Source organism: Cherax quadricarinatus, unplaced genomic scaffold, assembly GCF_038502225.1.
Source record: "Cherax quadricarinatus isolate ZL_2023a unplaced genomic scaffold, ASM3850222v1 Contig4798, whole genome shotgun sequence".
NCBI lineage: Eukaryota > Metazoa > Arthropoda > Malacostraca > Decapoda > Parastacidae > Cherax > Cherax quadricarinatus.
This window is the reverse complement of record NW_027199824.1, coordinates 1-27661: the sequence shown is the minus strand read 5'-3', so window position 1 is coordinate 27661 and position 27661 is coordinate 1. Positions and strand designations below refer to the sequence as shown.

Genomic DNA, 27661 nt, shown 5'->3' with positions numbered 1-27661 from the left:
GATGAATGGATTTGTTTTTGGTCAAGTTAAGAATATTAAGTAAAAATGCATAGTTTTATTGTAGCATTAGTGATATCAGAAAATCATGAGGTATGACCAGAGAAAAAGAGAATGGATTTAAAAAGGAATGTGGATTGGTGGATCAAACTGTTGTGTTGAAGTATATGAATGAGCAATCCTGCATTTATATACAGGAAAGGGAAGGTTTGCTACATTTATGAATTTGGAAAAGTTGTAAGGAGATGACTCATGAAATCGTAATGACACGATTACAAACAAACTATACCACGGGTGGGGTTTGAACCCGCGATGGTCTGGAGTTTTGAGACTCTCTGACCGCGGGTTCAAACCCCACCCGTGGTATGGTTTGTAAGGAGATGTGTGGCAAGAGTTGCAAGGTATGGTACAAAGAGTAAGAAAACAAGTTGTTGAACATGGTAAAGTTTTTATGAAGAGAGTGAAGTACACGTTTAGGCAGGGATGGGTAAAATATAGCCTACATGCCACAACCAGATTCCTAAATTATTCTACTTATGCAGCTTTTGCTATCTAACAATACAAATATACACTGTAGTTTGTTCAATTTGTTGACTTTCCTGCTGAACCAAAACAGAGTATGAAAAGTAACCTCACAGAAGCCATGGTTATATGGTAAACAATGAGAGGGTAGAGTTGTGATGATAAGCAGTACATAAACTGACATTAATATATACTGTACCTGTGTGGCAAGTGTGCAAATATACATACTTTCAGAAAAATGTCATTAGAGCCTACAATATTAAAAAATATGAGTAAAATTAAGGTATCTGCATCAGCTAGGATCTTTGCCCTATGTACAATGGCATGCAAAATTTAACTAACTGACCCCTTGGATGAACTTCTTGATCTTTCCATATATGAGCCCAGTCCTCATACAGTGAAAAGCTCTGTTCCACAAGGCACAGTACTTGCTCCCATTCTACTCCTCATCCTCATAGCTGACATAGACAAAGATGTAAACCATAGCTCCATGTCTTCCTTTGTGGATGACACCCAGACTGCCATGAGAGTGACCTCCATCGAAGACACCGCAAGACTCCAAGCAGACATAAACCAAATCTTCAAATGGGCCACTCAAAACAATATGAAGTTCAATGAAGAGAAATTTCAACTACTCAGATATGGAAAACTTGAGGTAATTAAAACTGTATCAGGGTATATGACAAATTCTAAGCATACAATAGAGTGAAAAAGTAATGTGAAGAACCACCCATCTGCTAGGAAAATGATAGGATGGATAATGAGAACCTTCAAAACTAGGGATGCCAAGCCCATGATGATTCTCTTCAAATCACTTGTTCTCTCTAGTCTGGAATACTGCTGTGCACTAACTGCCCCCTTCAAGGCAGGGGAAATTGCTGACCTGGAGAGTGTACAAATAACTTTCATGGCACACAAAAGTACGATAAGGCACCTAAATTACTGGGAACAGTTGAAGGCCCTTGATCTGTATCCCCTGGAGTGCAGGCGAGACAGATACATGATAATATAAACTTGGAAAATCCTAGAGGGATTAGTACCAAACTTGCACACGAAAATCACTCCCTATGAAAGCAAAAGACTCGGCAGGAGATGCAACATTTCCCCAATGAAAATAGGGGTGCCACAAGTACACTGAGACAACACAATAAGTATCTGGGGCCCAAGACTGTTCAACTGCCTCCCAGCATACATAAGGAGGATTACCAATAGACCCCTGGCTGTCTTCAAGAAGGCACTGGTCTCAGACCGAACAGCGGGGGCACTGACCCCCAAAACCCTCTCCAGGTAATGGGTCTCTGTAATTTTTTTATGTTTATGGCATACAAGATAGGCAGAGGGTGCATAATAAAACTATCAAACAAAAACTCTCTAAGTTCAATCTGTACAACTGAGCCACAAGTCTGAACATGACTACCATTAATATCTCTCTCATTTTACACACTTAGCTATCCACACCTACAGTGTTTACATTTCCACCTTTGTATCCCATAATATCCTAATGATCCTCTCCTCTAACAGCTTTTCTAGTGCTTGGGTGTTGCATTTTGGCACTGTCCACTGGACCAGCTTTTACAGGTTAACCATATATTAAGTTAAAGGTTATTGAGTTTAGTTGTGTTACAAAGTCAATAGTACTCTGTTTTTCTGAGTTCATTAGTGAACTTAAGATCTTGGCCAAAGGCCTCTATCTCAGCACTGATGAGGACTCTGCTATATAAGTCTGCCATCTTTCTGAAATATTTAATTATATTGCCTGTGAACCCCTCAAGGGAGGTTCCTCGATGCTGGTGAGGGGCTCTTGATCTAGGGAATTGGATCTGTGCTCCAGTTCCCTGAACTGAGCCTGAATGCCTTTCATCCCCCCCACATGTGATGTATAATCCCTATGGGTTTAATGCTCCATAATAATAATAATAAATGCTTGTGAAAATGTACTTTAGAATAGATCTCGTTTACAAGTTAAAATTGTACTAAAGGGTCAAATTCTCCAGCCATGAATCTCATGACATTGAACTTAAAGCTATTGTAAATACCTGTGTCAGTGACATATGGTAACACTAAGATAAATTGAAGAAGAGGTGGGTGGCACCAGCAGCATGTGGGGGAAGAGCAGAGCAGCTGGAGGGAGGAGTGAAATGATAAGGAAGTAGAAGAAAGGAGAAACTGAGAATTGCACCAGAGAGGACAACTACTCACTCATGAATGTGAGGTAATACACACCTGCGTATGCTGTGACTGGATTCATCTCTGGCAGGCCATGGACCTGCTGGCCTTCTGGACCCTTCAGAACGTTGGCTGGGTCTACGCTGTCGGCCAGGTGGCCCACTTTCAACGTTGCGGAAGTTCCCCTGACTTTGTACTAAAGCATATATTTTAGTTATTAAGACAAATATTGATTGATACTGTAACTGATCTCAAGTAATAATTATGTGAAAAGCCTCACACTGAATAACAGTTGCTTCTGTAGTTTAAAGCTCACAAAAGGTAATGATTTAGTTTACATCACAAAGGAAAATGAATCAATAAAGAGAAAGTGGGCAATATATTCTTTAAGTCTTCCTTATTTTTAAATTAGAAGGATTTGAAGCTAGGCTCAATCAGTGTTCAAATTCTGCTGGTTAAGATGTGCTCCTGCTGCTGCATTCTAACAATGTGTATGAGGGAGAGCTGCACACTGGTACTGTAATTCATTCTTTCATCCATCCCACCCTACCCTACCCCCACACAGTACAGTATCTTTGAATAAATATTCGGGTGGTAGACGACCATCCAGGGAGGTACAGTGGGGTCAAAGATATAACGGACTTTGGAAACATGAGATACAATCTGCCTGGACACCTGGCTCAGAAACAATGAACAAAGTCCATTGGCTACAGAATTATCTGTTAGTGTTACAATCATGGCAAAACAATCTCATTTCCATCCACCACAATCACCATTACTGGCCAACCACTCCTCTTCCTACCAGGCCATCAAATCAAAGATTTATGGTACTACTCTTCTGTCTCTTGCACTCTCTCAGTGCTGCTGGTCATTCCTTTCTGTCTCATGAATATTTAAGATGATAGGTAAATCTTACAAATTTTAACTTCTATTCAGTATACACTATTCTTTATTTTCCTGTGTTTCACTATAGCTCTGATTCCTGCAATATTTTTTTCTAATTTAGAAGTCTGAAACTAAGCTGCTGGGTTATGATCCCTAAAACCAGTAAAATATAAATGTTTATGAGAGAAACACTGTAAGAAGCAACATTCTATCTTTGCAAAACATTACACAGGCTTCAGTTTTTATCATTCACATGTCAGGGTGATGGTAACTCCTTATTACCATTGTACAAACATACAGATTTAGATAAAAAAAAATTGGATATCAAATTGGGGAGGAGTATGGAAAAAGTGAATGTTTTCAGATACTTGGGAGTTGACGTGTCGGCAGATGGATTTATGAAGGATGAGGTTAATCATAGAATTGATGAAGGAAAAAAGGTGAGTGGTGCATTGAGGTATATGTGGAGTCACAAAATGTTATCTATGCAGGCAAAGAAGGGAATGTATTTATTTTTATTTATTTATTTATTTATTTATAATTTGAGCACACTTACAGAGGTACAAAAAAAATACAGATAAGAGCAGCATGCCAAAGCCACTTATACTATGCATAGCATTACGGGCTGGCTTAAAATTAACTTAAGATTAACTAAGCAATGATGAAATCAGTGAAAAACATTAATGTAAACTGATTACTATAAAGCACAAGTGAGTATTACAAAGACAGGTCATATGGTTGCATGCATTGTTGTAAATTCAGTAGAATGGAGTATTCTGTTAGGTAGTGAATTTAAAAAATAATAAAGTTAGATTGGGTTTTAGGTTTAACATTTATGTGATATAATTGTGAGAAACATTTAAGATATACAATTTATAAGGTTCAGTTATTCAGTATTTATTTGGTTTTGGGTGAGTAAGTGATCTTTGAGAAGAGACTTGAATTTATAAACAGGTAGTGTTTCTTTTATATTAACAGGTAATGAATTCCAGATTTTAGGGCCTTTTATGTGCATTGAGTTTTTGCATAGCGTGAGATGGACACGAGGAATATCAAAGAGTGATCTGTGCCTTGTGTTATGGTCATGTGTTCTGTTGAGGTTGGCAAGGAGATGTTTGAGGGGAGGGTTAATATCAGAGTTGAGTGTTCTATGTATGTAATAGGTGCAGTAATAAGTATGGATGTTTTGTATGGTGAGTAGGTTGAGTGTATTGAATATTGGTGGAGTGTGCTGCCTGTAGTGAGAATTTGTTATCATTCTAACTGCAGCCTTTTGTTGGGTAATTAGTGGTCTGAGATGGTTACTTGTTGTTGAGCCCCATGCACAAATTCCATAGGTGAGATAGGGGTAAATAAGAGAGTGATATAGGGCCAGGAGGGCTGACTGTGGAGCATAGTACCGTATCTTCGATAGTATGCCTACAGTCTTGGAAATTTTCTTAGAAATTTGTTGTATATGTGTATGAAATTTGAGTCTATTATCAAGGTGGATTCCTAAGAATTTTCCCTCTGTTAGCTTTGTGATAGGTGATCCGTTTATCATTATGTTAAGAGGGACATCTGTAGCTCTGTTACCAAACTGAATGAAGTAGGTTTTGTCAATGTTTAGTGTAAGTTTGTTAGTACTCATCCAGGTAGATATTTTCTGTAATTCGGTATTTACAGTATTGGCTAGCGTGACTGGGCTCGGGTGGGAGAAGACGTATGTTGTGTCATCAGCAAATAGTGTGGGTTTGAGTAATTGAGAAGCATTTGGTAGGTCATTTATGTATAGGAGAAAGAGAAGAGGGCCAAGGACACTTCCCTGTGGGACACCAACTGTAATTGGTTGTGCAGAAGAGTTTGCCCCATTTGCGTACACATATTGGCTTCTGTTGCTGAGGTATGACTTGAGGTAGTTGAGGGAGTGCCCTCTTATACCATAGTGTGATAATTTTACGTGGAGCAAGTCATGGTCAACTGTATCAAAAGCTTTACGTAAGTCAATGAAGATCCCCAGTGGGACTTCTTTTTTCTCTATTGCAGTGTATATATGTTCTAGCATGTGTATAATAGCATCATTAGTATTTTTATTAGGCCTGAATCCAAATTGGCAGGGGTTGAGTATGTTTTGGGAGATAAGGTAGGAGTAGATTCGTTTATGAATTAATTTTTCGAAGATTTTTGAGAGAGGGTGTAAGTTGGATATTGGCCTATAGTTATTCAACTCTGTTTGGTCTCCTCCTTTGTGGATCGGGGTGACCCTTGCTATTTTGAGTACTGTAGGGAAGGTGGAGGATTCAATGGATTTGTTAAAGAGTGTTGCAATGATTGGTGATAGCACTTGTGACACTTTTTTGTATATAAAGGGTGGTAAGGTATTTAAATCTCCTGCCTTGTTTTTTAGTGCGTTGATAATAAGGGAGACTTCGTATGGGTTAGTCGGAGCTAGGAACAGTGTGTTCGGGTAGTTGCCGGTGAGGTAGTCATTTGGTGGGGTATCTGAGCTTGGGATTTTATTGGCAAGGTTTTGTCCTATAGTGGAGAAGAAATCATTGAGTCTGTTTGCTGTTTCTGTTGGTGGGAGTTGGGGTTCATCTGATTTTGCTAATTTTATTTCGCTATTTCGTGATATCTTTTTTGTTCCCAGAATTTCTGATAGGGTTTTCCAGGTCTTTTTTATATCACCTCGTAAGTTGGATAATCTGTTCTCATAATACAATTTTTTTGCCCTTCTTATCAGGCTGGTTAGGATTGACGAGTAACGTTTTGTTTGGTCTCTGGTTATGTGACCCATTCTGTACTGTTTTTCATATTGGTGTTTTGTATTTATGGATTTGAGAATGCTGGGTGTTAGCCAGGGACTGTTCAGTCTCTTAGCTGTCATCTGCTTAGTTTTTTTAGGGCAGTGCTTGTTATAGAGGTATTGAGTCTTTTTTAGAAAATTATTAATACATTCGTCAATATCTGTATTGATTTCTAGCTCAGTGTGCCAATCAATGTTTGCTAATGCTGTTGTGAAGTTATTAATGGCTGCCTCATTGTGAAGTCTGAAGGTGACTTTAGTAGTGTCTTGGGGTAATTTACCAAGAGTTGTTATGAGGAAAGTAGGGTAGTGGTCTGTGGTATTATCTGTAATTATGCCTGATTTTAAAGGGGATATGGTGTTGGTCCAGATGTGGTCAAGTAGGGAAACACTAGTCTCTGTAACTCTTGTAGGTTTTGTTACTGTTGGTAGCAACATACAGTTACTCATTGTGTTTGTGAATTCAGTAACGTGTGGGTCCTGGTCTTGCAGGAGATTTATATTGAAGTCACCTGAGAGTAGTAAGTGATCTTTGTTCATGCGTGCATCAGTTATCATACTTCCTAGGTTTTGACTAAATTGGCTAATGTTTGACTGTGGAACTCTGTAGATGTTTATCAATGTGAGAGGTTTTTGTAGGTATTTGGATTTGAATTTGGCTATTATATATTCCCCATGTTCATCTCTTGTGCAAGTATTAGTGATACATTCTAGTTGGTCTGAGTAGTATATGGCTGTGCCACCCCCTTGTTGGTCTGGCCTACAGTTGTGTATGGCTGTGTAACCAGGAATGGTATAGACATCTGTAGTATCAGGCTTTAGCCAGGTTTCAGTTAGTGTAATGATGGACATATTGGCATGTAAGGAATTTAGTAATGCTATGAGGTCATCGTAATGCTTGCTTAAAGATCTGATATTGTAGTTAAAGATAGTTATGTTGTTGTTGGCACTGAGAAGTGCCTTTGATTGTTCTGCAGTGTAGTAATTACAGTAACTGTTTGATTCATTTAAGTCATTAAATAAGAGGTTGGTATCTGGATCAATGCTTGTAATCATAAGATTTGTAGTGAATCTATAGTTAGAATTAAGTATAAAACAAAGTAAATAGTCTTAAGCTAAAAAATAGCACCTGAATTATTTAACAAATGTAAAATAATGAGCTAAGGTATTTTTTTTTTTTTTTTTTTTTTTAAGCTAAAATAAAGGAGACAATATAAAAGGGACTAGTACAAATAAAGTGATGATCAAATAATGGAGCTTGGGAATATGATAGTAGGTAGTACTATAAAATAAATGAGCTTTGGAATATAATGCCAAAATTGTGAACTTGTTCTACTTTAGCACCTGAGAATAGCACCTTGATTATTTTAACAATTGTGAATGTATAAGCTAGGGTAGTTATATAAAGCTAAAATAAAGGAGAAAATATATAAGGGACTAAAATTAAGTAATGGTAAACAAAGTTAAATGGACAGATGGTCACTATGAAATAATATTGGTTTAGGAGTAAGTATAGTGAAAGTATAGTAGTACCAACACTCTTATATGGGTGTGAAGCTTGGGTTGTGAATGCAGCAGCGAGGAGGCGGTTGGAGGCAGTGGAGATGTCCTGTCTAAGGGCAATGTGTGGTGTAAATATTATGCAGAAAATTCGGAGTGTGGAAATTAGGAGAAGGTGTGGAGTTAATAAAAGTATTAGTCAGAGGGCTGAAGAGGGGTTGTTGAGGTGGTTTGGTCATTTAGAGAGAATGGATCAAAGTAGAATGACATGGAGAGCATTTAAATCTGTAGGAGAAGGAAGGCAGGGTAGGGGTCGTCCTCGAAAAGATTGGAAGGAAGGGGTAAGGGAGGTTTTGTGGGCGAGGGGCTTGGACTTCCAGCAGGCGTGCATGAGCGTGTTCGATAGGAGTGAATGGAGATGAATGGTATTTGGGACCTGACGATCTGTTGGAGTGTGAGCAGGGTAATATTTAGTGAAGGGATTCAGGGAAACCGGTTATTTTTATATACCCGGACTTGAGTCCTGGAAATGGGAAGTACAATGCCTGCACTCTAAAGGAGGGGTTTGGGATATTAGCAGTTTGGAGGGATATGTTGTGTATCTTTATACGGACATGCTTCTAAACTGTTGTGTTCTGAGCACCTCTGCAAAAACAGTGATTATGTGTGAGTGAGGTGAAAGTGTTGAATGATGATGAAAGTATTTTCTTTTTGGGTCACCCTGCCTCAGTGGGAGATGGCCGACTTGTTGAAAAAAAAAAAAATACAAGTTATAATTTCTAAGGTAACACAAACACACAATCATAGTACATACATAAATGTTAGAAGAACAATTGAAATACCCTTAACCCTTAAACGGTCCAAACATATATATACATCCACGTGTGTAGCGCCCCAAATTTTTTGAGAGGAAAAAAATGTTTTTTTTAATAGGAAAAAAGAGCATATGGTACCCAGGCATCCCCAATTATTTTAATATGGCACACAGTGAGTGCGCACAGCCATTCTCTTATGTCTAGGTGACTCAGGCTTATCATGGCAATGTTGAATGAATGATAAAGAAAACGTATATATACGTTTGGGGCGCTACGCATGTGAACGTATATATACGTTTGGACCGTTTAAGGGTTAATAATAAAAGTCAGTCAATAGGGTAAAAATTCTAAGTAAGGGGGTTACCGTACAAATACGTACATCTTATTCTTCACAGCAACTCTAGCAGAAAACACAATCACTCCCTCTTGCAAGAGGAATAGGTAAGTAAAATCAAGATTCTCCCTGTAGCTCCTACCTAATTACTCTTCCTAACAGATTACTGTCGGCAGCACCAGGAATTTGAATTTATTAAGATTCTTAGAGCTTTTACATTCTCCACAGACTGCCTTTCATGCCCTATGTAGAACTATTTATTTTTATTAACACATCGACCATTTCCCACCGAGGCAGGGTGACCCAAAAAAAAAACACTTTCATCATCATTCACTCCATCACTGCCTTGCCATAGGTGTGCCTACATTACAGTTAAAAAACTGACTACTGGCTATTTATACTAGGGATTAAGTTGTTAATCATTGTAGGCATGATGAATTAGAACGAACATCCCTATACTGTGGAGTATGACAATGTGTCACTGACCTGGTTCAGGTGCCTCACTACTTGGGACTTCTGTGCTGTCATCCAGTGGGGGTGCTGGCACTGCTTGTATGACTTGCTCTGACCCAGCTGCAGTCTGAAGCTTGTTTAATGGTGGAAACACATAGGCATATCCTTGGATGTGGCATGAACAACAACTTGGCACCTGTAATATTACACAACAATAATTACAAATACACGTAGGTAATTACTGAAAGTCAGAGCAGTTGGTAATACCAATACGTAGTGAACCGACATATTTACAGCATCACAGCTACTGAGACCAATATGTACTGCACTAACATATTTACAGCATCACAGCTACTTAGATCAATATGTACTGCACTAACATATTTACAGCATCACAGCTACTTAGACCAATATGTACTGCACTAACATATTTACAGCATTACAGCTACTGAGACCAATATGTACTGCACTAACATATTTACAGCATCACAGCTACTGAGACCAATATGTACTGCACTAACATATTTACAGCATCACAGCTACTGGGCAAACTATACTAGAACATGTACAGGTAATACATAAATTCTACACAATGGATAGAAACACCCTTTCAAGATAATTAAATGCAAGTTTAAACATTAACAATAACTTGATAAAGGTTTAAAAATGTGCACATTTATGTGTGACTAGCAGGATGGTTAATAAATGATTATCAGCTCCTGGAAAATGGGACAAAATCAGCTTTAATCCAAGGGTTAATCCTTGGGTTAAGAAACCTTCACCAGTATCAGGAATATAAATGAGCCTCTGCTTTTATTTATCCTACCCCAAAGCTGACTCACCTTTACATGGTAGGAAATAAGGTAAGGAATTGAATTAATATATTTTGCTGGGTGTCTACAGTCTCTGAAAAACAGTTCATGTATGCAGAATCTAGTATGTTCCTTAGTTACCAATAACTGGGGAGGACATTTGCTAATTTATCAAAATTTTAGCATTGTATGACTTATTGTATAACACCTTATCTTGGTGGGGGATGTGTTGTAAAGAAACAAAATTAGGACCTTGATTGGTTTATCATTTTTTTGTGAATTTTTTATTTGCTATTAAGAATTTTATACATCAATGCCAATTAAATATATAATGTTTAAATTACCATAATATAGATTATGTATGATTGATGTTGAAAGTGCTGAATGATAAGTTTTTTTCTTTCTTTTTGGGTCACCCTGCTTTGGTGGAAAATGGACTGTGCTAAAAAAAAAAGTATACGTGCAGATACATGTAATGAGTAAAATGACAAATTGTTGATTTAGTATACAGCATTTTGCAAAATGAAAATTTAAGTTACCTTAAAAATGTCCATGTGGAGGCCACGCCCATCATCCCAGGAGAGAAGACGGTGGTAATTGTAGATCTGGTTGCAGGTGGCACGGTAATGGTGTGAGACATAGCTACATGCACCACCTGGCTTCCTGTTGGAAAAATTTCTGTTAGTAATTTAAACCTTATACTCCTTGCTCTCTTAGAACCTCTAACTAAATAATGACTATTTAAAATACTGAATTTTAGTAAACATTTAATTTGCCACTAAAAGTAATTATATATAGAACAATAAAAATATATACTAATATCCACACAGCTTGTGAGGCTATGGATGGTCTGGCTGTATAGCCCTTGTGGCTTAGCGTTTCTTTTTGATTATAATAATAATAATATGGATGGTCTGTTCAACACTTGCATCTCCTTGTTTTAGCATCTTTCAAGATAAGGAAGGAAGGCAAGAAGTACTGACGTTTGAAAAGACCTTTGAACTGGGATTGAAGATGAGTAGGAGGCACTCCACTCCTATGTTCTTTGATGGTGGGACAGTACACTCATTACCACTGTCCTACCACCCTGCATGCAAGGTATCATTTATGAAGGGATTCAGGAAAAACCAGTTAGCAGGAAATTCAGTGCTTGCACTCTAAAGGAAGAGTCGGGATGTTGTAATATAAAGGGTCATTTGAACTGTTATGTCAGCATGCTTCTGGCAAGACAGTGATTGAGTGAGTGACAGCGAAAGTGCTTTCTTCTTTGTCGGGTCACCCTGACTCGGTGGGAGATGGCCAGTATTGAAATAATAATAATAATCTAGTGGTACCTACATGCACTTCTCCATGCGGATGGTCTGTGAATACTTGTCCATATTGACAATGTACTTCCACACACCCTTTGAGTTCCTGGCCCGTTTTGGTCTGGCATATTTAACTTCAGCCGGACACAAAAAACCTCCATCTTGTGCAAAGTCCCGGTGAGCATGGTTGACTGTATCTGCCCGCCTTAATAATAAGAGTTACATGGCTAAGTCATTTCCATATAAATAATTATTAAAATAAAATTTTCTCATACATATGCTCAATGCAAAGATACTCGTATACTATGTTAAACTTGCAGCAAATATAAAGAGTACAAAGAGACACTTTCATACCACTTTAGAATTATTTACATGGATCAACGTGCTCAACTGATTAAAAGGAGCGATATATTGTACCTGTTACCAAAATAATGCTGAAAGTCATACTTGGACTCCTGAGCTGATGACACTCCATCTACCAGGTCATCTGCACTTTGTGACCTTACCTCAGCAATCATGGTATCAGCTCGGGATGGGTCACGCACCAACGATGACAGAATCGCCTCACTGCCAACACCACACTCGTGATATGGTTATATTGTTTTAATACAAAACAATATGCCAGCATAATTAAAATAAGTATAGAAATGAGTATACCAGTTTAAATTATGCATATACAGTATGCTTAAATGTTATGATATCTTGGGAGAAAGGAACTTACTGTGGATACTCCTCAGTGTCTAGGCAGATGTCTTCTGTATACCTGACACAATTTCCTCCATTACCCCTGAAGTTACCAAATCCAACATTACTAAAGGCCCCAGGTCTGCCATGAATTGGTCTGGGTGGGCGAGGAAGAGGCGGTCTCTGTCGAGGAGGAAGTCTGGGTGAGGAAGGGTGGGGAGCAGGCCGAGGCAGAGAAGGACGATGTGATGATGATGGCCGGTGACCAGATGGAGGTCGGGCTGCTGTGTTTGGAGAGTTGAAATTGCCACTGTATTCATTAATGGTAACTGGTCCAAAATCAGGTCCAATGGTGTTACTGAAGTCAGGAAAACCTGGTGACTGCCGAGAAGGTGCTGGGGGCGCCTGCTGGTGTGGTGGGTGATGAGGGGGGAACTTGACCATGGTGGGGCCCGGCACAAAGGGCATTGGTTTCAGAATTTTGTCTGGCGCTGGCACCTCTGGAGACAAAAATCTACATCAGAACGTTTTAAGACAAAGTAAACCACCAATGCCCGTGAAATACCCCTATGTGGCAGCTGCATATCAACCAGCAGCATACCTATGATTCCCTGACACACTTCACACTACAGCACCCAATACACTTTGATACAGTAATGGAATAATCAGTTAGCCTGCAGGAATGTAACTGTGGCATGATTAAGCAATTAGAGCAGCCATGTAGTATTAGCTATGAAATAAATGTTTTAAAGCTCAAATGAAACATTGTTTTCATATGTTAATTACAATACAGCATTCTAAGTTTTAAACATAATATTATTTACAAAAACAGAGTTGCAGTCAGTACATGTAATAGAAATAATTTTATTCCTAGGTCAAAATTTACAGTAGTACTGTATGATTAATTCTTTAGTCTAGCTTACAAACCGCATGAGCCATACATTATACAATACAGGAAAGTCTAAATTCAGTGGACACAGTCACATATTTCAGTTCCTGGTGAAAGTGGGGTTGAAAATTATGACAACAGGATAAACAGCAGTAGGAAGGCACACAGGAGACAACCATGAGGGACTGAGGATTAAGTTAATAAATGGAATAAAGTGGGGCGCTATTTTTTTTTTATTTTTTATTATCACACCGGCCGATTCCCACCAAGGCAGGGTGGCCCGAAAAAGAAAAACTTTCACCATCATTCACTCCATCACTGTCTTGCCAGAAGGGTGCTTTACACTACAGTTTTTAAACTGCAACATTAACACCCCTCCTTCAGAGTGCAGGCACTGTACTTCCCATCTCCAGGACTCAAGTCCGGCCTGCCGGTTTCCCTGAATCCCTTCATAAATGTTACTTTGCTCACACTCCAACAGCACGTCAAGTATTAAAAACCATTTGTCTCCATTCACTCCTATCAAACACGCTCACGCATGCCTGCTGGAAGTCCAAGCCCCTCGCACACAAAACCTCCTTTACCCCCTCCCTCCAACCCTTCCTAGGCCGACCCCTACCCCGCCTTCCTTCCACTACAGACTGATACACTCTTGAAGTCATTCTGTTTCGCTCCATTCTCTCTACATGTCCGAACCACCTCAACAACCCTTCCTCAGCCCTCTGGACAACAGTTTTGGTAATCCCGCACCTCCTCCTAACTTCCAAACTACGAATTCTCTGCATTATATTCACACCACACATTGCCCTCAGACATGACATCTCCACTGCCTCCAGCCTTCTCCTCGCTGCAACATTCATCACCCACGCTTCACACCCATATAAGAGCGTTGGTAAAACTATACTCTCATACATTCCCCTCTTTGCCTCCAAGGACAAAGTTCTTTGTCTCCACAGACTCCTAAGTGCACCACTCACTCTTTTTCCCTCATCAATTCTATGATTCACCTCATCTTTCATAGACCCATCCGCTGACACGTCCACTCCCAAATATCTGAATACGTTCACCTCCTCCATACTCTCTCCCTCCAATCTGATATTCAATCTTTCATCACCTAATCTTTTTGTTATCCTCATAACCTTACTCTTTCCTGTATTCACCTTTAATTTTCTTCTTTTGCACACCCTACCAAATTCATCCACCAATCTCTGCAACTTCTCTTCAGAATCTCCCAAGAGCACAGTGTCATCAGCAAAGAGCAGCTGTGACAACTCCCACTTTGTGTGTGATTCTTTATCTTTTAACTCCACGCCTCTTGCCAAGACCCTCGCATTTACTTCTCTTACAACCCCATCTATAAATATATTAAACAACCACGGTGACATCACACATCCTTGTCTAAGGCCTACTTTTACTGGGAAAAAATTTCCCTCTTTCCTACATACTCTAACTTGAGCCTCACTATCCTCGTAAAAACTCTTCACTGCTTTCAGTAACCTACCTCCTACACCATACACTTGCAACATCTGCCACATTGCCCCCCTATCCACCCTGTCATACGCCTTTTCCAAATCCATAAATGCCACAAAGACCTCTTTAGCCTTATCTAAATACTGTTCACTTATATGTTTCACTGTAAACACCTGGTCCACACACCCCCTACCTTTCCTAAAGCCTCCTTGTTCATCTGCTATCCTATTCTCCGTCTTACTCTTAATTCTTTCAATTATAACTCTACCATACACTTTACCAGGTACACTCAACAGACTTATCCCCCTATAATTTTTGCACTCTCTTTTATCCCCTTTGCCTTTATACAAAGGAACTATGCATGCTCTCTGCCAATCCCTAGGTACCTTACCCTCTTCCATACATTTATTAAATAATTGCACCAACCACTCCAAAACTATATCCCCACCTGCTTTTAACATTTCTATCTTTATCCCATCAATCCCGGCTGCCTTACCCCCTTTCATTTTACCTACTGCCTCACGAACTTCCCCCACACTCACAACTGGCTCTTCCTCACTCCTACAAGATGTTATTCCTCCTTGCCCTATACACGAAATCACAGCTTCCCTATCTTCATCAACATTTAACAATTCCTCAAAATATTCCTTCCATCTTCCCAATACCTCTAACTCTCCATTTAATAACTCTCCTCTCCTATTTTTAACTGACAAATCCATTTGTTCTCTAGGCTTTCTTAACTTGTTAATCTCACTCCAAAACTTTTTCTTATTTTCAACAAAATTTGTTGATAACATCTCACCCACTCTCTCATTTGCTCTCTTTTTACATTGCTTCACCACTCTCTTAACTTCTCTCTTTTTCTCCATATACTCTTCCCTCCTTGCATCACTTCTACTTTGTAAAAACTTCTCATATGCTAACTTTTTCTCCCTTACTACTCTCTTTACATCATCATTCCACCAATCGCTCCTCTTCCCTCCTGCACCCACTTTCCTGTAACCACAAACTTCTGCTGAACACTCTAACACTACATTTTTAAACCTACCCCATACCTCTTCGACCCCATTGCCTATGCTCTCATTAGCCCATCTATCCTCCAATAGCTGTTTATATCTTACCCTAACTGCCTCCTCTTTTAGTTTATAAACCTTCACCTCTCTCTTCCCTGATGCTTCTATTCTCCTTGTATCCCATCTACCTTTTACTCTCAGTGTAGCTACAACTAGAAAGTGATCTGATATATCTGTGGCCCCTCTATAAACATGTACATCCTGAAGTCTACTCAACAGTCTTTTATCTACCAATACATAATCCAACAAACTACTGTCATTTCGCCCTACATCATATCGTGTATACTTATTTATCCTCTTTTTCTTAAAATATGTATTACCTATAACTAAACCCCTTTCTATACAAAGTTCAATCAAAGGGCTCCCATTATCATTTACACCTGGCACCCCAAACTTACCTACCACACCCTCTCTAAAAGTTTCTCCTACTTTAGCATTCAAGTCCCCTACCACAATTACTCTCTCACTTGGTTCAAAGGCTCCTATACATTCACTTAACATCTCCCAAAATCTCTCTCTCTCCTCTGCATTCCTCTCTTCTCCAGGTGCATACACGCTTATTATGACCCACTTCTCGCATCCAACCTTTACTTTAATCCACATAATTCTTGAATTTACACATTCATATTCTCTTTTCTCCTTCCATAACTGATCATTTAACATTACTGCTACCCCTTCCTTTGCTCTAACTCTCTCAGATACTCCAGATTTAATCCCATTTATTTCCCCCCACTGAAACTCTCCTACCCCCTTCAGCTTTGTTTCGCTTAGGGCCAGGACATCCAACTTCTTTTCATTCATAACATCAGCAATCATCTGTTTCTTGTCATCCGCACTACATCCACGCACATTTAAGCAACCCAGTTTTATAAAGTTTTTCTTCTTCTCTTTTTTAGTAATTGTATACAGGAGAAGGGGTTACTAGCCCATTGCTCCCGGCATTTTAGTCGCCTCATACGACACGCATGGCTTACGGAGGAAAGATTCTTTTCCACTTCCCCATGGACAATAGAAGAAATAAAAAAGAACAAGAGCTATTTAGAAAAAGGAGAAAAACCTAGATGTATGTATATATATATATGCATGTGCGTGTCTGTGAAGTGTGACCAAAGTGTAAGTAGGAGTAGCAAGATATCCCTGTTATCTTAGCGTGTTTATGAGACAGAAAAAGAAACCAGCAATCCTACCATCATGCATATACCTTATCTTAATGTACAAGACACTCAAGAGGTACTGCAAAGATGGAACCAGGACAACTTTAAGCTGAATGACAGAACAAGTCAATGAGATATACACAAGAATTTTAGCATTGATGGTGACCAAGTGGAACACCAAGGAGTAGGTAGTGGAGGCAAATGCCTTTTAGGAATTCAAATATCTGGTGTATGTCCAGTACAACATAACCAAGAGAGTAAGAGATGCATTACCAGGCACATCAAATTATCTATGGTTGAGACACAGGGCTAAAAAGCTGAAGTTTGACCCCACTAGCAGTTTGATAAGCAGAGTATACCTGGGGGGTGTTCTGGGGGTCAACACAAGGTGTCAACTACAGTACTGTACTATAATTAACATACACAAAATCAGCCTTCCAAGTCTCTACAGTGTCCCTACATAAATTTTACAATTTTTACTTTAGCCAAGTAGTAATTTGACAAGAAGAATTGAAAGCCAAATTATACCTATTTAGAACCAGAATATTATTCAAAAGGATAAAATTAGGGGCCATCAAACGACTGATAAGGAAAATACATATGGTCCTGACTGGACGATTAACTGCAGAAAGAAAATATTCTGCTGTGAATTATTGTTTCCTAATATGGAGAAGCCATCAAGACAGGAGTAAGATTATTACAGGTATGAGGAAGTACCCAGAATGTCCAGATATGTTCTCCATTTGTATTCTGAAAGGTTATATATATACAAGTGGTATTTACAACAGAGTAAGAATTTTCAATTTGTTAGGAGTCATTATGGGGCTTAGAATATATAGAAACATCAGTCAACAGCATTACTAAGCTGAGAAGAGCAAGCACTCCTTACCGTAAGACAGCAGCGCCCTCAAAGCAGTTTACCCTGTTATTATGTCCTCTCCCATGCTTACTCATGTTATTATAAATTATTAATTAAAACATGCTCAACCCACAGAAGTCAGTTATATAGTATCTGTTCATGATTAAATGATCTTCTGGAGACTGAAGAAAGGAAGATGCACAAATACAGGCAATTATGTCACCTTATATATTAGCATCACTGCTCATATAACTATTTCACTGGTGTTAATTATGAGTTAAACTAAGTTATAAATCTTAAAATGGCAAAAAAAAAATTACTGTATGCTGACCAGTAAATGGTTATACATTACCTGGCATTGTACTATATGAGACTCATACCTGCTGTTACAAAAATGCTGTCATTTATCTTACTTTTATAATGATGAACACAAGTTTTTTCTTCCCCCATGACATACATATAACTACTGAAATGGGAGGACATATCTAATATGTTTTCAACAATTTACAGTAACTATAAGCCAATACTGGTTAAACAAAATTATTACCAGTAAAGTATATATACAAAAATCTTCAACATTTCCTACATGAATGAGAGACCATAATTAAGCTTCCAAACCTTTATTAGTAACAGACTAGCTTCCTTCAATTTCTTGAGAAGCCCATGTCTTCTATGATATATCAAATATTTGTTGTTTTGGATGTCATGGCCACACTCATATTTGTGTTACTTTAATTCAGTAGTCCAGGATTATAGTTATATCACCTATGTATACTTGTATACTTAATACACCTTTCTTCCCCTCCCCATCAACAAGAAATACTATACACACAAACTCTAGTCTTGACTGCTGGCAATCTCTCGGTACTGATATAATATACCTAAACCTTGTACCAGTAGGTCTACTGATGAAAAATCACACCAGGAAAATTCAGTCAAAAAAAAAAAATTGGCTGGACAAAAGTTGGAATCATGGAACAAAATGAAAAAAGTCTGTAGAGTCCAGATTTTGTCCATAGTGACACTGTCTGTTAGTCTTCTAAATCCACAAATCAAGTCGAATGAGTTTGATGTTTGTCGGGCATGAGCAAAAGTATCCAAGTCCAGGACCTGTTTCCTTTCATTGTTCCTTGAGCCTTATGCTGCCCATGTCAGTTGACTGTTTACCTGGAGTTTACCTGGAGAGAGTTTCGGGGGTCAACGCCCCCGCGGCCCGGTCTGTGACCAGGCCTCCTGGTGGATCAGCGCCTGATCAACCAGGCTGTTGCTGCTGGCTGCACGCAAACCAACGTACGAGCCACAGCCCGGCTGATCAGGAACTGCCTTTAGGTGCTTGTCCAGTGCCAGCTTGAAGACTGCCAGGGGTCTGTTGGTAATCCCCCTTATGTGTGCTGGGAGGCAGTTGAACAGTCTCGGTCCCCTGACACTTATTGTATGGTCTCTTAACGTGCTAGTGACACCCCTGCTTTTCATTGGGGGGATGGTGCATCGTCTGCCAAGTCTTTTGCTTTCGTAGTGAGTGATTTTCGTGTGCAAGTTCGGTACTAGTCCCTCTAGGATTTTCCAGGTGTATATAATCATGTATCTCTCCCTCCTGCGTTCCAGGGAATACAGGTTTAGAAACCTCAAGCGCTCCCAGTAATTGAGGTGTTTTATCTCCGTTATGCGCGCCGTGAAAGTTCTCTGTACATTTTCTAGGTCGGCAATTTCACCTGCCTTGAAAGGTGCTGTTAGAGTGCAGCAATATTCCAGCCTAGATAGAACAAGTGACCTGAAGAGTGTCATCATGGGCTTGGCCTCCCTAGTTTTGAAGGTTCTCATTATCCATCCTGTCATTTTTCTAGCAGATGCGATTGATACAATGTTATGGTCCTTGAAGGTGAGATCCTCCGACATAATCACTCCCAGGTCTTTGACGTTGGTGTTTCGCTCTATTTTGTGGCCAGAATTTGTTTTGTACTCTGATGAAGATTTAATTTCCTCATGTTTACCATATCTGAGTAATTGAAATTTCTCATCGTTGAACTTCATATTGTTTTCTGCAGCCCACTGAAAGATTTGGTTGATGTCCGCCTGGAGCCTTGCAGTGTCTGCAATGGAAGACACTGTCATGCAGATTCGGGTGTCATCTGCAAAGGAAGTCACGGTGCTGTGGCTGACATCCTTGTCTATGTCGGATATGAGGATGAGGAACAAGATGGGAGCTAGTACTGTGCCTTGTGGAACAGAGCTTTTCACCGTAGCTGCCTCGGACTTTACTCTGTTGACGACTACTCTCTGTGTTCTGTTAGTGAGGAAATTATAGATCCATCGACCAACTTTTCCTGTTATTCCTTTAGCGCGCATTTTGTGCGCTATTACGCCATGGTCACACTTGTCGAAGGCTTTTGCAAAGTCTGTATATATTACATCTGCATTCTTTTTGTCTTCTAGTGCATTTAGGACCTTGTCGTAGTCGATTCAGATTATTAACCTGGAAGGTTAGTAACCCAGGATAATCCAATAAAACCATTGTCATCTGACTGCCTTATTTAACAAATGAGATCAAAAGTTAGCTGAAACCCAGGTACCTACTTACTGCTAGATGAACAGGAGCAGCAGGTATAAGGAAACATGCCCTACCTTTCCACTCGTCCTGGAACAAATCCTGGACCCTTGGTTGCAAGCTGAGGCAATTACAAATTCAGCCATGAGAACATCTGGGCATTACAGTAATAATTTTTTAAGCCTTTCTGGGCAAAAATGTTTCCACCGCATGACAGAGACAAGGAACACTCAGCATGTACATATGTGTGTTGTGAATGTGCGCATGTATGCACTCAGATTTCTGCATGGAAAGCTGAAGTTTTGATGTGGTGTGTATAACAGTGATGAAAAATTATACAGCAAAGAAACATTGTCATGACTCAAAATATTCCTTATTTTAACTTCCATCACAGATGTGGTTTACTAGCTCAAAGAGAACAAGGTCTACATGGTACAGCAGTATCCACCTTTTCCTGTATGCTAAAGGACTTAAATTTCTTAAAACAAACCTCTTTCCTTATCTACTATATGAAATTTCTCATTCAATATGTATTAATACTATGCCTATACACATGTTCTGTGTTCCTCTAAATTAAGTATCCATACACCATCCTGCCATATTCAGCCAGTCCATTTCTATGAAGGGTGGCCGGTAGTCTTGATAACATTACAAAAAAAAAAAAAAAGTTCTATCGGTCATGAGTAAGCATGGTAGTGTTCTACAGATGCCCCAAGCCACTGTTACGCCACGTACCTTGTACTGCTTCACTGACTGTAAAAGCTATACTAATACTAGCCTCACCATCAACCTACTTCTAGTGCTCTGGATGCTGGCCTCACCTTGAGGATTATACTGCATCTGCAAGTAAATAATAGCAATAACTCACTGCACTGGCAAATGGCAGTGTTGTATACATGAACTGGTGTATGCTTTTATTGATTGTATTCACACACTGTTGTATATGTGATGTCAGATTCAGCCTAAATTAATGAAAGTTGATGAAAATGAGTGGAGAAAGAACAGTAGCATCCCATTTTGTAATATCCAAAGAAAAAGAAAAATGGCCAATGGAGATGGAGATAACATTGAACCTTTACCAGCTTACACACAAGATGGCATCAGCTGTATATGACTTGCCAAAAACAAAACTAATAGCCTTCAGGAATCTCAAGAAGGTTTTATGTCAGGATAATATACATGTATGTGAAACCAATATGGAGAATGCAGTACAAATGTGTAATCCCAATTGTGTTTATGCACCTGAGAAAGCTTGAGAAATTTCAGGAATTTACCACTAGGCCAGTAATACTGAAAGAATTGATATAAAGATAATATACTATGGAGATACAGCGGTACCCTGAGTTTCGAACAGCTCCCAATTTAAACAATTATGTAAGTGTATTTTTGTAAGTGCTTTTATAAGTGTATTTTTGGGGGTCTGAAATGGACTAATCTAATTTACATTATTCCTTGCGGGAACAAATTCGTTTGGTATCAGCACTCAAACAGCCTTCTGGAATGAATTAAGTTCGTAACTCGAGGTACCACTGTACTAAAAAAGAATTTAATCATAAAACACTAGAAAAAATGAAGTCTCAAAGAGAATATAGACAAATACATATAGATAGCAACAAATAAATACAGTTCTACTTTATAGTGTTAAAACTCCAATTAAAACTGCCACTAAGTATTTTCTTCCTCTTTTAGGACTAAGCTGTCACTGGATTACATATATTATTGATACAGGAATATGTATGTTTCTGAATCCTAATATCAATAACTTGCGAGGTTTCACTCTCAAATTTTGTATCCCTTACAATGAACTGTGAATACAGTGTCTGACATATTTATTTCTGTAACTGGTAAATGTCAGATCTAATGAGTACATTGGTGTTCTTAAGAATTTGTGCCACCCTTTTCTGTGTCTCTTGATGAAATGTCGGGTGAGCACTTTTTGGTGAATACAGTGGAACCTCGGTACTCGAACAGCTCCGTACTTGAACAATTTGGTACACGAATGCTTTGTTCAGTAAAAAATCGCTTGGTAGTTGACCGTTTGCTCAGCACTCGACCAAACAACACGACCTACCAGAACATGTGCATCAATATCGCCACAGTTGTCGCTCAGTCCTAAACTCCACTGAACTTCACTGTAAACTATTTCCCATTTCTGAGTGTTTTTTCTATTATTTGTATAAATAAGTCACCATAGGGCCCAAGAAGCTTAGTGATAACAGTCAACCAAAAGAAAAATTAGTTAGTGTGTGTTTACCCTGATGTAAACATCACTTCTGCCTCTTCATATAATATGCCTTTAATTAATTTCAGTATCTTTATTGTGCTTCTAGGTTTTCTATTGTGTTTCTATTGAATAAATGTGATAGATAACCTTTATTACTAATATTAGCGTAATTACACAACATAATATTCGCACCACCACTAGTATCAGGCTATCAAGACAACTCATAAGATACTGAACGCTCCTTCTGCTGGCCCCTCCTTCTCTCTCCAATAGCTCCTCCTGTTTTGGGCCCCTCTTATATTATGCTTGCTGTCCATTTTGAATATTTATTCACACAAAAAAATAGAAGATTTACTGTTATAGAGACTACTGCATTACTGAAAAAATGGTATAAATAATATCAGTGCATTTATAAAAGCACATTAGAGCCACCAGTTGCCGTGTATTGGATGACTGACTTGATTTGCTTACTCTTGAACATCAGCAAAAATCAAACATTTCCACTACTTTGAGCTCAATTTCAAGGTACTTTTATTCTGTAAACCATTCAAAATCATCTCTATTTCTGTAATACTGTATCTTTCATTCTATCAAATGAGACCAAGAAAACAAGAATACAATCATAAATACCAAACGAAAGTACACCACAAAGCCACTGTCAGTGTATTTTTGGGGTCTGAAATGGATTAATCAAATTTACATTATTCCTTATGGGAAAAATTCGGTACTCGAACAGCCTTCTGGAACAAATTAAGTTCGAGTACTGAGGTTCCAGTGTATTTTTGTGACAATTACTGGAATTCTTCAAGAAACTGTTTGTTGGAAATTTTGTGTCTGCCTCCTAAGAAAGAAACCTATAAGAATATCACGTTTGTTTTTTCTGTTATGGTGCGGTTACAAGTGACTCAGTATATCTGTCGGTAGATTTTCTCTTGATCATTATTCCATCAAACTATATAAAAGTAAGTATTAATGTTATTGACATTGTAGCAAAGAATCCATGTTGAATATGTCAGCAAATATCCTAGCTTCCAGTGATTCCAGGATGAGATACATGAGTATCATGCTGATCAAGGAACCTGTATCCATTCCATATTTCTGCCTGTAAAAGAAGTAGTCAAAAGAAAAATAAATTTGATGAATACAAAATTCTATTATGTTAGTGAAATCACTCCAAAGCAAGGCAGTTCAGCTCTGCAAGGTGTATCAACTCTCTGAACAACTTAAATGTCCATAAACAGGGAGGTCGTGCCCAAGCTCATCTTATCCAGAATGTATTAATGAGTTGCAATCTAGTAAAAATAAAACTGTAAATTAATGCCATTTCATTATGTAGTTAACAAAAGCTTACAATTAGACCTCTTGGATAAACAAGTGCCATTAATACAACTGCAGGAAATAAGTACTGATTGCTAAAAAATACATACATTATTTAATACTGCATACTACATTAGAATCCCCATACCACAACTATCAGTAGTGCGATGAGTTGCATCACTACCAGGAACTCAATTCAATAGAGTGACAGAGTAGCTGGTACAGATACTAAAGTAATGAGGCCAATATTGCTGAACACAGATGCTGGATAATAGTCTAGTTAGACTTCCACCTACATCATGCCAACATTCCCAGCTCTAACACTCACATGAACCATCCCTGATGGACTCGACCTGAAGCTGGCGGGCCGAGCCCATGCCAAAGGCCGACGAGGTACAGAACCCTGCCAAAAATAAAAATATCATGAAGTTGTCTTGATTTTCCAGTTTTTTTTTGTTTTTTTTTCAACAAGTCGGTCGTCTCCCACCGAGGCAGGGTGACCCAAAAAATATTAGCCATGAAATGAACATTAATTGTGCACAAAATTCTCATTGTAAGAACTGCACCTGGTATAGCAGCAAAATATTGTACTGTATATAGTATACTGGTGTACAGGAGGACCCCACTTTACAGTGCTTCACTTTAGAGCACTTTGGTAATACAGCCATTTTCAATTATACCCATTCTTCATTTATTTAGGTTACCTACAATAAATATATATTCACCATTCATTATAAAAGCTAAATACAAAAATATTTTAAGGTAAGTATTGCATGTACTGTACTGTATATGCATCTTTTTAGGCTTAACTCTACTGCTCACTTAATAGATGATAGTACGTATAAAGATGTTATCTTTATACTATCATCTATTAAAATCACTTTACAGTGATTTTCGCTGTATAGTGGTAGCCCAAAACCTAACCTGCTTTATAAGCGGGGCCCTCCTGTATACTATTAGAACTCACAAGTGGCTGAGGCCTTCCCGTGAATATCATGCCAATCATCTGTTCTCGGATAAGGTCAACATTGTCTCTTCGGCGCTGAGCAATGAAGGCCTCAGCCACAGGTTGTGGCATCATTTCCTCCACTTCCTCATCTGTAGAGGCAGCAGCTATGTCTAAGCGCTGCAGGGTCAAATCATAACCTGTGGAAAGAAACTCTCTACAATGCTTGCTCCAGGTTATAAATTCTCATTAGTAACAAAAAAATCACTGGTTACCAAGAAGCCAAAATTTATTTAAACTTGCAGAAATGTCTTTAATTGCCTATGAAACGCTCAAACGTTGCTCAGCATGAATACTGTACAGGTCAGCCATCGTTAATCTGGCAATCAGTTATCTGGTTTCATCAGTAATCCGGCACTAATTTTGGCTAGCATAATTTCAAATTTCATCATTATACTGACTCAAATTTCATCATTATACTGACTCAGAAATTGTGCAGATGGTTATAAATCCACAGCAGCAAGCCAGTGGAGGAGAAAGCAGTGATGAAAATGAGGAAGATGTAGCAGAAAGTCTCTACTGATAGATTAATTAAGTGTATTCTAACCTAACCACTCTGTAATCTGGCAAACTCACTAATCTGGCACATTACATTTCCCTACGATGCTGGATTAGTGATGGCCAACCTGCACTACACTGTACTACTTGGATTATAAGCCTACCTTAAAGTTACTGATAATGCTGAGTATTTCAGGTACTCTAAGATTATTCCAAATAACCAGGACTTAAAACTACTTTAAAATGCAGAACTAAGGTTAAGATTGCTTGAATGCTAATTTTAATACATGCTGATATGAAGAGATTGCAATCTAAACTAAAATAGCAATTTTGGTTACTTTAATAATTGAACTTAGTAGGTTGGTGGATGTAAATTTTTGGGGTTATCCCAGGTAATTTACGCAGATGTTAAACTATATAGTATGGTAATTGTACTTATGTGTACCTGTATCTAAATAAACTCACTCACCATACATGCTGAACTGTGCATATCTGAAGATATGGACAAAGATTAAAAATAAATGTGTCCATTAGTTATATTATCAAGACAGTTGCATTCATCATCTGACATTATTGCTAGATACAGTATATGTACTTATATATCAGACTGTGAATGAATTTTTGTGTAGGCATCCATGTGTTAGGTTACACTGCTCCCACCTGCAGCCCTTGCAGCTTGTAACAGCTCTTCAGCAGGTGACAAGACCGTCTCATTGTTGTACTCAGTGACATCATGCACCTCAGTAATGGATTTTTCAGATGATGCCTCTGTCCCATTTCTCACTTCTGCCCTCGTTCCCACCACTACCAACAGCAATGACAGCACGATAACATTCTGTTGATAAAAAAATAAACACAATATAATACCACACACACTAGTATTTTCTTTAATATCACAGTAAAATAATTTCATATAGTTTGGCAAAACTTCTCATCAATGAACCTCTCATTAACACATTTCAGCAATTTCAGACAAAAATAATTACCAAGATAATTATTAGAAAAAATGGACAAAAGTCCATAATTTTGCATTTTATCCATAGCGATAGTGTCCAGTTGAATTCTGAAGTATCAGGACAAATCCGCTAACTCTGATATTTGTTCAGTACAGGACAGGTGACCACTTTCAGGGCCTGTCCATTTCATTGTTTCCTGAGCCACAGGCCACCCACACCAGTTTATTGTTTGTGCTCACTCATACATACACTTGTCATTCAGTGTCTAATTTTCCCTGGATTTAGAACATTTTGTATGACTTTATTAACATATTAAATGCAATTAACAACGGTTTCTAAAGCAAGTGGTGGGGCGAAGAGAAAATGTGTATTTCTCAGTGTTAAGGAGAAACTTGAACTAATAAAGAAGATTAAGCCTGGCATCTCAGTGGCACAGTTATGTGAGGAATATGGTGTTCAGAAACAGTGTCTGATATCTGTAGAAGCAAGGATATATTTACATCCTTAAATTAAGGTGGCCTGGTGGCTAAAGCTCCCGCTTCACACACGGAGGGCCCGGGTTCGATTCCCGGCGGGTGGAAACATTCGACACGTTTCCTTACACCTGTTGTCCTGTTCACCTAGCAGCAAATAGGTACCTGGGTGTTAGTCGACTGGTGTGGGTCGCATCCTGGGGGACAAGATTAAGGACCCCAATGGAAATAAGTTAGACAGTCCTCGATGACGCACTGACTTTCTTGGGTTATCCTGGGTGGCTAACCCTCCGGGGTTAAAGATCCGAACGAAATCTTATCTTATCTTATCTTCTATAAAGCATAGAAAAATTGCCCATAATCAGAGCAGTTTACACCTCAGCTCTCCACCACAAAATGGTGAATAAAATTATACTGTAAACTACATGAAGTACCATAAAATTACTTTATAGTACAGTACTATATAATAATTCTTTCTTTCTTTCAACACACCGGCTGTATCCCACCGAGGCGGGGTGGCCCAAAAGGAAAAACGAAAGTTTCTCCTTTTGCATTTAGTAATATATACAGGAGAAGAGGTTACTAGACCCTTGCTCCCGGCATTTTAGTCGCCTCTTACAACACGCATGGCTTACGGAGGAAGAATTCTGTTCCACTTCCCCATGGAGGTATATAATAATTATATATTATAATAATATATTACAGGTTAAAACTCCATATTCTTAGTGTTTCATTGTCTTTTGCATCAGCGGATCAAGTCCACTACTACAAACGACATGAAATAAACTCATGATTTGGGAGCTGTGGACAATTGGCAACATCGCACACTCTCTTCCCTCCTATTAGTCCGATTATGAAAAGTAGTAACAACCTGCCTGATCAGGCCCTGATCCACCGTGAGGCCTGGTCACAGACCGGGCCGTGTTGGCCCCTGAAA

The 27661-nt window shown here is 38.7% G+C and overlaps 1 protein-coding gene across 1 annotated transcript; it reads right to left on the bottom strand.

Annotated features, from left to right (window-relative positions):
- Positions 1–2714: 2714 nt before the first annotated feature.
- Positions 2715–26130, bottom strand: LOC138852183 (uncharacterized; the record flags this gene model as incomplete). The annotated part of the gene is made up of 10 exons (XM_070081881.1): positions 2715–2881; positions 9491–9653; positions 10809–10932; positions 11608–11781; positions 11994–12143; positions 12298–12760; positions 21045–21090; positions 24120–24194; positions 24759–24937; positions 25956–26130. Coding segments are annotated over 10 exons (1716 nt in total), but the record flags the coding sequence as incomplete, so codon positions are not given.
- Positions 26131–27661: the final 1531 nt, after the last annotated feature.